The 15,000-nt window shown below is 41.4% G+C and overlaps 1 protein-coding gene and 1 long non-coding RNA gene across 8 annotated transcripts in view; one reads left to right on the forward strand and one right to left on the reverse strand.

Annotated features, from left to right (window-relative positions):
* The first annotated feature begins 2,211 nt into the window (after window positions 1-2,211).
* Window positions 2,212-6,722, forward strand: LOC143297892 (uncharacterized). The gene is made up of 2 exons (XR_013057324.1): window positions 2,212-4,031; window positions 4,067-6,722. It is a non-coding gene; the product is annotated as an uncharacterized LOC143297892 (long non-coding RNA).
* A 2,003-nt stretch (window positions 6,723-8,725) lies between these two features.
* Window positions 8,726-15,000, reverse strand: part of LOC143297577 (uncharacterized) — a 91,618-nt gene continuing 85,343 nt past the window's right edge. For all 7 annotated transcript variants that reach the window (XM_076609970.1, XM_076609975.1, XM_076609969.1 and 4 more), the window contains exon 7: window positions 8,726-12,831. In XM_076609970.1, coding sequence (XP_076466085.1) covers window positions 12,749-12,831 — 83 coding nt within the window. In that variant the 3' untranslated portion in view covers window positions 8,726-12,748. The remainder of the gene's footprint in view (window positions 12,832-15,000) is intronic.

A 15,000-nucleotide genomic window follows, 5' to 3' on the forward strand; every position in this document is an offset into this window, starting at 1 on the left:
TTTTTCCTTTAAATTTGTTTTTATTAAAAAAAAAAAAAAAAGAGTGAGAGAGAGAGAGAGGTGAACAGAAAAACAGACGGTTGCAAGGGCAGAGAGACAGTAACAGACAGACAGACGGACATACAGACAAACAGATAGCCAGGCTATCTTAAAAGTGAGCCTTGTCTGACCAGCGTGTTCGGTCTTGGAACAGGGCAGACATTCCTGCAGGGGTGGTGTGGCTGATAGAACAGGTCCCTGACTTTAGGCCGCTATAAGTGGGCTTAATCAAAAGTAACTTGTCTTTTAAAACGGGCGCAATAGCCGAATGGTTAAAACATATGACTTTCAATCTGAGGGTCCCGGATTCGAATCTCGGTGGCGCCTGGTGGGTAAAGGGTGGAGATTTTTCCTATCTTCCAGGTCAAGATATGTGCAGACCTGCTAGTGGCCTGAACCCCCTTCGTGAGTATACGCACGCAGAAGATCGAATACGCACGTTAAAGATCCTGTAATCCATGTCACCGTTCGGTGGGTTATGGAAACAAGAACATAACCAGCATGCACACCCCCGAAAACGGAATGTGGCTGCCTATATGGTGGGGTAAATAAACAAAACGGTCATACACATAGAATGTTAAACGTTACATGTTTATCTGAGTGTGTAGGTATGCGTGCCTAAAATCTGATTGAATGACACAGGAAACGAATGATGAGCGCCCAATGGCAGCCGTCAGTCGGCTCTACCCAGGCAGACAGCCTGTTGTGCAAATGATCCCGTGTTTGTAAAGCGCTTAGAGATTGGTCTCCGACCGAGGATATGAGCTATATAAGTATACATATCAATCAATCAATCAAATAAAAAACAGCAGCTATATACCTGTTCAACATGACAAGTTCGCATGTTTCCCATTCTTTCAGCATTTGATGGTTTTGAAAAGCAGCTGGCCTTTCATTGATTAAAACAGCAGGGATCTATACCTGCTCCTCGTTAGCCTCTTTGTCAATGGTGTGTACGTGTGGTTCACATGTGACGCTGAACGTGGTCCATTTTTATCATTCTATCTTTCATTTTTATCATGATTTATTTAATGTGGTTTATTCAAAGTACCATGTTTTGGGTACAGCTCTCGAGGTCTGATCACAGTGCTGACTCTATGCAAATCCTTTTTCTTTTCTGAAGCAGGTGTGGTGTAATGTATATGTACTGATTAGTCCTCTCTCTCTCTCTCTCTCTCTCTCTCTCTCTCTCTCTCTCTCTCTCTCTCTCCCTACCCCCCCCCCCTCTCTCTCTCTCTCTCTCTCTCTTTCACAGGCAGGATGAAAAAAAAGAAGGTTGTGTAAGCTTACTCTTCCTTCCAACAAAGACAATTTTGATTTAACTTGACTTCACACACACACACACACACACACACACACACACACACACACACACACACACACACACACACACACGCACACGAGAGAGAGAGAGAGAGAGAGAGAGAGAGAGAGAAACAACATGTGTGTGTGTGTGTGTGTGTGTGTGTGTGTGTGGTGTGTGTGTGCGTGTGCGTGTGCATGTTTTGTTGTTGTTGTTTGTTTTTTGTTTAGTTTTTTAGGGGGAGGAGTGATGGGGCACTACCTTCGCTTTTACCTACATTAATAAAACACAAACTTATTCATCATTCATTTATCTATCTGTTTATCATCATGTTATTCATCTTTCTGTCTTGCCTGTCTTTTTGCTGTTGGTGTGATATAGATAATATTCATTTTCGTGACAGGGCTAAGAATTCAGTCCAGTGAAAGTCAACACGGCACTTCAAATCAAGGGGGAAAACAACAGGTGCGTCACGCTGAACCACGACATGCAGGATTTACCTCCCTTACAGTGTCTTGCGGTGAAATGACTCCTGGCCGATTCTTTTATTTTGTTGTTGTTGCAACTGCTGTTAACTTATTGTTGTTGTTTGTATTATATGATTGTTTATTACGACTACCAGTTACCACACATGAAAAGAAACGGCCAAATATTTGGGGGGCTGTTGCAGGCAATACATCAGTAATATTCCTTGCCGTGCAAAGAAAACGTGTGTGTGCCGTTTATATGTGTGTGTGTGTGTGTGTGTGTGTGTGTGTGTGTGTGTGTGTGTGTGAGAGAGAGAGAGAGAGAGAGAGAGAGCGACTCGGAGACATTGAGACATTGCATCTTTCTCATGGTCAACAACACACGACAACATCAGCTACATCGTAATGATAACTTTATTTATAGATACATATACATATACATATACACGCTGAGTGGGGGAGGCATACAATGACTATATAACATAGTACACAGTACAATCTGTTACACACATGTTGTACATCCATAACTAACAGACCCTAGAAACAGTTTAAACTGCGGCGAGTTTTCATTAGTCAGTAGATCCTGATGAATGAAACTTCGCCAACTTTGTCTTCCAAAACTGTCTTACGCTTTCAAATGCAAACGACAGACGTTTTAATTCGCTTACACAGCAACACACGGATGCGGTATCCTTAAACGACAACCGCCCCTAAAACGGAAAGATCTTGCTGACGATCAGAAGGTCAACACGGAGCTGTTATTATTTCATTATCACGTGCACTGGGTCTCAACCAATGAAAGCGATGTTCTTTCCCGTTTGTGGCAATTCCGCGTGTAATTCAGGGGCACTACAAACCGCACGCCTGACAAATTCGCACGGCTTTGAAACAAAGGCGTTGTGCTTGTTTGCTTAAAGCGGGTGAAATTTTAGATGGAAAAAAAAGAACCCAACAAAAAACAAAAACACGTAAAATGAAAAATGTCAAACGTGACTAGTTAGCTTTGGTGCGCTGTATGTTTTGAATCGCGGAAAAGAAAAGGCTGAGAAATATTTCTCAGTTAATCACCACGGCAAACAGAACTGAGGATGAAAAACAGCGATGTCGTTTAAGGATACAATCAAAATAATTGAAAAGAACTTGAAAAAATGATAAAGACAAAACGCAAATGAAGAAAAAAGCAATATAAAGCATTCGTATACCAGTGTGTGTACGTGCACGTGTGTGTGTGTGTGTGTGTGTGTGTGTAACGGTGCCGCATGCTTGCGCGTGTATATTTTGTGTTAGCTGCACGCATGCGCTTTTTTTTTTTTTTTTTTTTTTTGCTTTAAAATTCAGGAACCAGTAATGCGAATAAAAGGCTAAGATGACTGTGAAGTATATACAGGACAATAACTGACCTCCTGCTGCCTGTTTAAACACACGCATGAAAAAAAAAAAGAAATGATAGCAGCCTGTCGCTCACAGGAACACAATGGTTCAGACGGTAAAGCGTCATTTTGTTTCTTGCTAAATCCAGAAATATCATTTCCGGAAATTTCCGGGTTTTTTTGTTTTGTTTTTTTGTTTTTGTTGTTGGGTTTTTTTCAAAACGCGCATGTCGTTTTTCATTGTTCATTCTACAATGAATTTGAATCATTTACTTGCCAGGTTGGAGAGCATGCAGCATATCATCTAGGTTCAAATCTAGCAAGGACCCTGGGATATAAACTGACGCAGGGTTGAGGAAAGAAACGAGCAGAGCAGAACAGAAAATCATGAAATTCGCAAATCTATCGACCAATAAATAAATAGAAGCGAAACTGTACAAAACAAGAAAAGGGGGGAGAGGGGGGGTGAAGCAAAACTTGTTTAACTCTCTCCATACGAACGGCAAAAGAGACGACGTTAACAGCGTTTCACCCCAATTACCACCATCAAAATATTGCAAGCGGAAGGCTCTTATACTGAAGAGGTGAATGTTGACAAAGAATACCACAATTCTGACGACGGAAGCTAAAGGTTGGGTCATTCAGACACCCACTGGACATCCGAGGGGTCTGTGTAGAGGAGAAGAGAGGACTGGCCGTACTGAGTGAGTTAAAAAATAAAAAGAGAAAAAAAGACAGCAAAGAAACAAGTTTTTTCTCAGCTAAGCCATTCGAAACACAAGAAACAGAATGAGAAAAAGGGGAACTGATCATTTAAGGGTTTTATCCGTAGCTAATAACGGTGCATAAAACGTTTTCAACGTAATCCCAATCCGCATGTGTGTAAGGTTTTATTTCTTAAGACCCTGACTTGTCAACCTTGTCGCAACTGCTATTTCTGAACACTGTCTTCCTTCTTCTTCTTCTTCTTCGCTGATCTTTCAGTAAAGTCTCACGAGGACTTTGCGGTCAGCAGGGTTTTAAACGTATCGTTCAGGTCCGCAACAGTCAACCAGTCACATTGGGGTTTATTCGGAGCGGTATATCTCCAGAACGGTTTCTGTTTTTGTTGTTGTTGTTGTTTTTTTTGCTGACTGTTCTGGATGTTGATTCATGACTTTAAAACCAGTGTCAACTGTTGCTGTTTTCCCCTGGTAGTCAAGGGGATGATAATTATGATATATATAATTATTAAAACCTCTTTTACGAGAGCGGTGAGTTTGGACTGTACGGTAGGAATTTTACAAAACACAATCCTATTTACATTGTGAGCGCGTAACATTCAATAGTGAGTGAGCAAAAATCGAGCAAGCAAGCGACGGAGCGAGCGAGTATAAACATAATACAGATACACAAGTAACGACTGAGGAACGCTGCAGTACAACAACAACAACAATAATAATAATAATAATCATTATTATTATTATTATTAAAATAATGATGATGATGATGAAATGATAAATACAAACAATAAGTAGCCCAAAAATATTACAATCAAGCTTCACTCCTACCTCGTCTGGAACATTTAACAAAGGGCAGACAACTCGGAGTACAAATTCTGTATTTTTATACAAAAAAAACAAAAAACAAAAACAAACACAAACAACACACACAAACAAACAAAAAACAAAACAACATTCAATAAGTAAAATCATATTAAAGCAAAGTCGAGAGACATACAGACAGACAGACAGTCACAGAGAGAGAGAGAGAGAGACAGAGACAGAGAGACAGAGACAGAGATGGCGCGAGGGATGGGTTTGTGAGAAAGAAGGCCACTAAACAAATGAAGGTAACCGAGAAGGCAAAAACAAAGTAATTCAATAGATATAGAATAAACAAAACCAAACAAAAACAAAACAGAAAAAAACACGTTACGAGCAAAAATAAGCAAAAGAGTAATCACTGTCAATCGCGCAAAAAAGAACTGGCCAATCAGATTCGAGTACCGAGCCGCTCATCCAATGAGAAACAGGAACACATGTTTGGGACACACACACACACACACACTACACACACACACACACACACACACACACTCACACACACACATCAGTGTGTTCACACATCCACCAGTACTCAACAAATAGAAGTCAGCTAACAAAATGACATCTGACCAAAACTCTAGATCGACCGCCTTCATTTACACATAACATCTCAATAATTGACAGAAAGAAAGAAAGAAAGAAAACTGTAGGCAAGAAAAGAAGAATCTCATGATACAGACCCGTACAAATCTTTGACACAAGATCTCATCTTTTGAAGACAAAACCAAAACAACAATAATCATTATTATTCTCGTATGCCAGTGAATACAGTTATCTAATATTGCCGTTCGAGTACAAGTCATAAATAATAACAACAACACGACAACTCCAGCATGCAGACTATGTTCAATCGGTATGAAGGATGCTGTATTGTGTTTGTTCAGTCCCGTGTGTGTGTGTGTGTGTGTGTGTGTGTGTGTGTGTGTGTGTGTGTGTGTGTGTGTGTGTGTCTTTTTCTTTTCTTTTCTTTTTTGTTGGCCTTTTTTTTTTTACACTCATTTATACCTCACAAATGTACAGAACAAAACAATAGCATGTTTGTTACACGGTAAAACGCTGTATGGTTTATAATAGTTGTTTTTTTTTAACTCTTGATTTTTGTTGTTGAAACCATGAAAATACTCTTTGAGTTTTCTTTTGTCAGACACCCACAGTCCGAAACCCACAAAAACGGTTCATTTTCACCTACGTCAGCTGGATTCCCCTCAGCCATCTTTTTTTTTCTTTTCTATGTGATAAGTATCTGTTTGCAAAACATCAAAGCTTCAGGATCCTGAAACCAAATAACAAAATAATTGTGTTTGGGGCAGATGATCCAGTTCTTGTTTGAAGGGATATTGAAAATGACATTGTTATTAATGTTACCAAGTGACGTACAAATGATCTGACACTGCCAGACATTGATATTGACATATTTGTAATTGCATTTCTCTTTTTATCAGAACAGATTTCTCTGCGTGAAATTCGGGCTGCTCTCCCCGGGGAGAGCGTGTCGCTACACCACAGCGCCACCCTTTTCTCTTTTTTTTCTTTTTTTTTTCCTGCGTGCAGTTTTATTTGTTTTTCCTATCGAAGTGGATTATTCTACAGAATTTTGCCAGGAACAACCCTTTTGTTGCCGTGGGTTGTTTTACGTGCGCTAAGTGCATGCTGCACACTGGCCAGGTATGATAAATGCTGGTGGGTGCTCGGATATTCATAACATAACGCGGTATCTAATGACACATTGATGCATTCTGATCTTCTTTTTTTTCTTCTTTTTATCATCATCGTTATTATTATCATTATTATTAAACTACATACTGCACAATGATACACCGGAACACACAATAGAGTATCATGTCTTGTAACTTACTGCATTATTATTACGCATACTTACTCAGTGTATCACCCCCATTACAAATCAGGTTCAGCCCTATCTTTCATGCTGATTCAGTTTATGGTCATAGATGATGTTCAGTCTTTTTTCGTCTTTTTGTTTATTTTATAACCAAAAATGGAGAAAGTTTGTAACACACACACACACACACACACACACACACACACACACACACACACACACACGCACACACACAAATGTGGGTTGTAAAACAACTAACTTTTGATAAGAGGCGTCCACGAATGCCTCTTATGAAAAGAGTGTCTTATCTTACAACCTTTTTTTTCTATTTTTCATTAACTTTCTCCAATTGTTGTTTCTCTAACTGCAGTCATGTTTCATTTCATCGTCGTATCTTTGTCTTGTAACCCTCTGGACAGGTGCTGACGAGTTTGCTTTGTGGATGAAGGGCTGTCACCTCACTGAGGTCAGGTTCTATTTGGAATGACCAGTTTGTCAGTAACCATTTAACCTACAATGCTGAGAAGTGAGGTGCCTCTGTAGTTGTTGCAGTCGCTCCTTTCATCCTTGTTTTTGTAGAGGGTGATGATCTTGGCGTCCCTCATGTCTCTCTCGCATCGGTCCCTACAGTCACAGGCGACGCTGCTTGGTCCAAGCAGACAGCCCAGTTAGACATTAGGTCGGATATACTCTATCCATGGTCAGCCATGACCGAAGGAGGCCTACTATTCTTGTTTTGGGCTTCTGCCTCTCGACATTTCCATTACGTTTGTTTCAGGCCCAACACTTGGCTTATATCACAGACTAACATAAGCTTACAGCTGGGCCAACAGGAAAGTGAGAGCTGTATGATCAATGGTTTCTCCATCACAATGGGAAGTCATTTACAGCTTAGTCTTTTGTGAAGGACCATGGCTCTCAAACTAGGAGGCAAGATTGCATTGGCTCTTAGCGCTGCAGCCTTGGGGGGCTAGTTGGCCTTTTGGGAACCATCCCGATGCCGACTGTCCAAAAAAATAAAAACAACCCCTCTTGGTAGAGAGAGCGGGGATGTAACTTGGGCAAGACACTTTCCACTTTAATCAAATTCTAGCCCTGATGGTCGGGACAGCAGTTGCCTCCCCTGATGGTTATATCTGGACACGACAGGCTGTCATACATACATACATACAGCTGCGTGAAATCAATTGCACCATTTTTTTTTTTTTTTTTTTTTTTAGTACACAAGTAGTCAGTGCACCTCAAAATGTAATCTACATTGATCTCATTCAGTAAGGTGTAGAAGTCAAGGGGCAAACAACGACTTATTGTCTGTACCAGACCCTGGAATCTTATTCACTTGAACACAATTCTGCTGCAATAGGAAAGACCTCAGTGCTGAACGGCAGGTTGGGTGTCAAACTAGAAAAAAAAATATTGCCAGCGAAGTCAGCTGCCACAATTTTGAGGTAGCTTTTTTTTTTTCTCAAACCAATGCGATTGTTTTTGTTTTGTTTTTTCTTTCCTTGCTGTTGTTTGGGGTTGTTGTTGTTGTTTTTTTCACCCTGATATAGCCTTGAGTACTTTGCTGGGGGGGTTGTTGTTTTGTTTTGTTTTTTTGTTGTTGTTGTTTTGCTACACTGAGAAAATTATTATTTTCCCCTTATTCAACTGACATTGATTCCGAGCAGGAAAACCATCTTAAAATAATAATCCTTCTAATCTGATGAATATTGGCCTGCTGCAGTTACGCTACCGAGATATATTTTGGCGCGGGGTGGGTTGGGGATGGGGTAGGCCATCACTCTCCAGTGGATCATCAAGACACATCTCCTCGTCTTTCCACTTTCTCCACGTTCAAAGCGTGTTCTTTTGTGATGATTATTGCTGACAACGAGTCTGTCTTTTTAGGGGAGTGAGAAGGCGTGGGGGGGGGGGGGAGGGTTTGGGGGTCCGGTGAGGTCATCATAGGGGTGAGGACATGATGGGGGAGGGGGGAGGGTTTGGGGGTCCGGTGAGGTCATCATAGGGGTGATGACATGATGGGGGAGGGGGGGAAGAGGGTTTGGGGGTCCGGTGAGGTCATTATGGGGGTGATGAGATGATGGGGAGGGGGGAGGGTTTTTTTTTTTTTGGGGGGGGGGGGGTGAGGCCATCATTCCTTGGAACCAAGATGAACACGTTGTACATTTCACTTTGCCATACGTACTACATTTCTCTATTTATCTGGTCAGTTAGGAAACCAGAAGGGAATGAAATAACAAAGGGGCCTTTTTCCTGTCAATAGAAAAATGGAAGAAAAACAGAGGACGTGACTGCTACGATTGCACATGGCCTGGCACGCAATTACAGCTCCCAGACAAAACTACAAACCACTACACTAAAGCTCACTACGGATCCGGTACGTTACGCTGACGGTATACATCAATTCTGAAGTCTATGTACAGTATTTGCAAATATCAAGTACCTCGTGAATAAATGCTTAAGATTATGATGATGTCTATGTGGACAACAAAATGTAATAAAACGAACACGGTCATTAAACTGTACATGATGTGCCAAACGCTTGCATGATTCGTTTCGCACGCGCGCGCGCGCGTGTGTGTGTGTGTGTGTGTGTGTGTGTGTGTGTGTGTGTGTGTGTGTGTGTGTGTGTGTGTTCGTGCTTCCCAGGGCAGTGAGGGGGAGTAAGGGAGGGGTGGAGGATTCCAGATTATTAACCATCAATGACATTCTCACAAATACGCGGGGTGGAGTGAAAACTCCAATGCATTATTGCATCAACGGCAATAAAATATCAGCACAATGTATACAACATGACGGAAAAATCTATTTTTAACAACCACTGAACCTGACACACCATACTTGTATGGTTCTTCCCGTTCGTCAAAACTTCACGAAAGATCAAAACAAAGACTATGACGAATCGAGAAGACACCGAAACGCATCAGCCAGACGAGAAGTGATCAGGGGGAAAAACAACAACTGTTACTGAAATTCAAAAACAGGAATCAGTGACTGCCTAGATATTCCTAACATTAATATCAGATTTACATTTTTGGACAATATAATTACTTCACACCGCTTCCTTTTGACAAAATTAACACACACACACACACACACACACACACACACACACACACACACACACATACGCGAGCGCGCGCCATATTTTATTGTGAAATACACGAAATCAAAAGTCTGTTGAGCATTGTAAAATAAATGCGACACCGTGTTAATACATCAGGACACTGTGTTTTAATGATCAGAACAAAATGAAAAGGGGGGAAAACATCCGCAAAAATATGGAATGGTCTGAACGGAACGAAAACTAAAAGAAACCGTGGAATACATGGAACTGTTTCAGGGGAATTAACTGGGACTATCTGAGTAATCTCATGAAACAAAATTTGTAGGAAGGGCAGGGCTTACTTTGGCATCTCATTATACAAACAACAACAACAACAGCGTCATTACATCAGCATCAGCAACATAAAACACACTGCACAATTAAAACCACCTCTGACAAATTAATGATATTGGCAGTGAAACAAGAAACAACACAAAAAAATCACCTATTTCCTTCTACGAAGAAGAAACAACTGTTCCCAAAACAAACCAGCATCTTCAGTACTTCCAAAACAAACGAGCATATTCACTACTTCCGAAACCAAACATTTCCTTCGACAAACCAACAGCTGTTTCCATCAATAATCGAAGTGACAAGGCAGTTAAAATGATTATTGTTTGTTTCCCCCAATGAACGCAGTCAAATCTTTCTGTTTCATTCGGAGAACGAACACCTAAACAAGCATTAAAAAAGTGTATTTTAAAATTAAAATGAAAAATATAAAACTTCCGCATCCAGAGACAAAATTAATGAACGTCTGTTTCCTTCAAGAAACGAACGAGGCAGTTAAGAGAAAACAATTCACACGACGAACCAGCACCTCTTTGCTTCAACTAACGAAGCAGACAGTCAGAAACTTAGTTCTCCATCGACAATCAAATCCCATCTATTCCTATTTCCTTTCACCAAAAAACACAAGCTGAAGCTTCATACACCACTGACTTTTCACGGGACAAGTCAACGGCAATGTTCCTCCGAACCATTTTATATTGTGCTTAAATTCTCCATTGCAACAAAAAACGACACTGCATGTCTTTTAGTGTCAGATAAACAAAATTAATTACACGACAAATGCAACTCTTTGGGAAATGCAGTACAACCAATGATTTGATACCATGCACTCTTTAAACAGCTGAATAAAAAATGAACGAACGGTGTCGATTTAACCAAAGAAAAAACTATGATTTTAAGAAGAAAGAAAGAAAAAAAAAAGGAAGAAATTCGCAAAACGATTTCAAACCATGAAAAACAAAAAACATGCGCTAAAAAGAAAGCAACTGTCGTGAAGAAGAAGAAAACAACAACCACCTTGATCAAAGATATTTTCAGAGCGAAAAAAAAATGACACCATGGAACCATGGAAACATATAATGACAAAAGTTTGGTTAAAAAAAAAAAAAAGAAAAAGAAAAAAAAGACGAAGAGAGAAAATGATAATAAAATATGTACATGTTTATCTGGATTTTCGGCCTCTGTGTTGCTGGATCTCACATATTGTGGGGTGATGTCATTGTTTCCCCTTGGCCAGAACTGTGACCCAGTTTCTCTCCTGACCTTTGCAGCCAGGTAAAAACTTCCTGTGAGGTGTATCATGTACAGAGAACAGTCTGCCACTCTCCAGATTTTGATTAGATTCCATGGTATAGAACCCCTCCCACTCTGGAAATCAGTTATGAATCTATCTATATCTTCGTCATTTTTTCCTCCCTTTGCTTGCTTGGCTCAGGGCAAAGATGGAAAAGTGTTGTGAATCTGGATACAAAGTACATTTAATTGTGTTTACCATTGTTCATACAGCTTGTTATAAGATGTACACGGCTAGATAGTTTTGCATGCACGCTTATGTTACCAAGAATACACTGTCGGCGTCCCCCATATTGGTTCATTTCATAATGAGGTCAGTATGATAACGTGGATAATAATATCATGGGCATTTATGACGGTTTGTAGATTTTGCATTTATGACGGTTTGTAGATTTTGTTTTCCATTATCAATGACAATCAACAGAGGGCCTTTAATATACACAACTCCAGACGTCAAATACATCATTCCAGCAAAACAGGCCAGTAACCAGCAGTGAAGATATAAATAATGCTATCACTGTTGAGTCACTGACTTGATTCAGACTAACACAAAAACTGACAGTAAGTCCAAGAACTTTCCCTGTCGGCTCTTCAGCGACAGTGTCTTCATCATAAAGAATGAAAAGCTCTTTGAAAACATGCAGCTAGCTGAACTCACAAACCGACCAAGTCGCGCATTCTACTTGTTCCAGCCGACTAAACCCGTTGATTTAGGTTTGACGCAGAGCTGTCACGAAACCCTCCATGAAACAACAGTTCTGTCACGACGAAAAAGCTGGTCAGTGTTACCTGGGCCAAAAGGTGCTCACGCGGTTTAGCCAGTCACGTGACGTTGCGAAAGATCGCTGATCACGTGATGGGCGCGAAAAGGTTGCAGTTGGTCCCGTGACGGCGCCAACCGATCACGTGGACTGCAGAAAGTCACGTGAACACGTCGAGCTACCGGTCACGTGGACTGCAGAAAGTCACGTGAACACGTCGAGCTCAGGCTGTTCACATAACTACCTGCCACACTGACCGCCAAAAGTAATTACGTGACCACGCTGAACTCAGCCAATCACGACCGCGTAGATTTTTTTGGTTTGTTTTTGTTTTTGTAGTTTGTTGTTTGTTTGTTTGTTTTTTCTTGTAATGAAATTCTTCACGGTGACCACGCCCAGATGTGAGAGTGACGCACGTGATAGATGAAGATCTCGTCAGGTGCTGCAGCAAGTCACGTGACGATCATGGCCAGCCAATCACTGACGTGTGCACTGGGGAGGGGGAAGGGGACGGGTGTGTGTGGGGGGGGGGGGGGGGGGGGGGGGTAGGGGCTGTTTTGGGGTGGGAGGTGTGACCGAAAAACACAGCTAGTCACGTGACAGTGGGCGTGACAGAAGGGTGGGGGAGGATGAAAGAAGTGGATGGAGGAGGGCCCGGAGGGGTGGGGGGGTGGGGATGGGGGGATCACCTAGCCCCGACTGTCGCTGGTGCTGACCGTGTCGATGGTCTCCCCTCCCTCGGGCGCCGTCTTGTCCTCTGTGGAGACGTTGTCTGGAAAGAGAGAGAGAGAGACGGAGCATGTAGTGAAGCAACACACACTGACCACACACCGCCTGCTGCATCGACTCGTAACAAGGAGAACATGGTTCTGAGGCTGTCAGCCATACATCATCATCATCATCATCATCATCATCATAACAATAATAATAATAAATCATTTTTTTAAATGATGATGATGATGATGATAATAATAATAATAATAATAATAATAATAATAATAATAATAATGATGATGATGATGATGATAAGAAAAATAAGAAGAAGAAGAAGAAGAATGATAATGATAATAATAACAATCATAATCATCATCATTATGTTCATAACAACAATGATAAGAATAATAATGATAATATTTTTTTTTTAAATAAAATAAAATAACAATAATAATGATAATAACAATAACAATCATCATCATCATTATCACCAGCACCAGTCAGCATCAGCATCAGCATCATCGTCAGCATCAACATCATGGAAGTTCATCGCAAACGATGAAGACGACGACTCCAGAGGTAAGAGCGCAACCCAACTACCACTACTGTCACCACTACTGTCACCACTACTGTTACCACTACTGCCATCACTACTGTTACCACTACTGCCATCACTACCACTACTGTTACCACTACTGCCATTACTTCCACTACTGTTACCACTACTGCCATTACTTCCACTACCGTTACCACTACTGCCATTACTACCACTACTGTTACCACTACTGCCATTACTTCCACTACTGTTACCACCACTGCCATTACTTCCACTACTGTTACCACTACTGCCATTACTTCCACTACTGTCACCACTACTGTTACCACTACTGCCATTACTTCCACTACCGTTACCACTACTGCCACTACTTCCACTACTGTTACCACTACTGCCATTACTACCACTACTGTTACCACTACTGCCATTACTACCGCTACTGCCATTACTTCCAATACTGTTACCACAACCGCCATTACTTCCACTACCGTTACCACTACTGCCATTACTACCACTACTATTACCACTAATGCCATTACTTCCACTACTGTTACCACTACTGCCATTACTACCACTACTGTTACCACTACTGCCATTACTTCCACTACTATTACCACTAATGCCATTACTTCCACTACTGTTACCACTACTGCCATTACTACCACTACTGTTACCACTACTGCCATTACTACCACTACTATTACCACTACTGCCATCACTACCACTACTGTTACCACTACTGCCATTTCTACCACTACTATTACCACTGCTGCCATTACTTCCACTACTGTCACCACTACTATTACCAATACTGCCATTACTTCCACTACCGTTACCACTACTGCCATTACTACCACTACTATTACCACTACTGCCATTACTTCCACTACCGTTACCACTACTGCCATTACTTCCACTACTGTTACTGCCATTACTTCCACTACCGTTACCACTACTGCCATTACTTCCACTACTATTACCACTACTGCCATTACTTCCACTACTGTTACCACTACTGCCATTACTACCACTACTGTTACCACTACTGCCATTACTTCCACTACTGTTACCACTACTGCCATTACTACTACTACTACTATTACTACTACTACTACTAGTACTACTACTCGTGCAGACGCGTAAAGTAATAATGCGGCCGCACTGTTGTGTTACGTTCGCCAATAGTTTTTTCTTCAAAGCAGTCAACACCCTGTCTCTCGAACAAATCCAGTGTGATAAATAGAATTGCGGAACCAACAACCATCTACCGGAATATCTAATCATCAGCCCTATCCACATGTAATATGCAGCTTCTGTTCAAACGTGTGTGTGTGTGTGTGTGCGCGCGCGCGCGTGCATGTGTGTGTGTGGGGGGGGGGCGGGTGCGGGGGGGGGGGGGGGGTGCAGTGCGTGCATGCGTGAGTATGCACAAGTTTTTATATTGATATGTATCTGTGTTTGTGTATGATTTTCGATTTATGTTCGAATCTTGTTATGTACTATCCCCCCCCCCCCCTCCACCCCCCCCCCACCCCCCGTCCCCCAATATTCCTTGTGACCCCGGTACACTTGGTAATAAAGACATATTCTATTCTATTCTATTCTAGGAAGTAGTACAGGACAGGTCTCGTCAGTCTCTTCTCGGTGAAAACCGGTCTTGGTCCTGAAGAC

This window comes from Babylonia areolata, chromosome 23 (genome assembly GCF_041734735.1).
Source record: "Babylonia areolata isolate BAREFJ2019XMU chromosome 23, ASM4173473v1, whole genome shotgun sequence".
NCBI classification, from domain to species: Eukaryota; Metazoa; Mollusca; class Gastropoda; order Neogastropoda; family Buccinidae; genus Babylonia; species Babylonia areolata.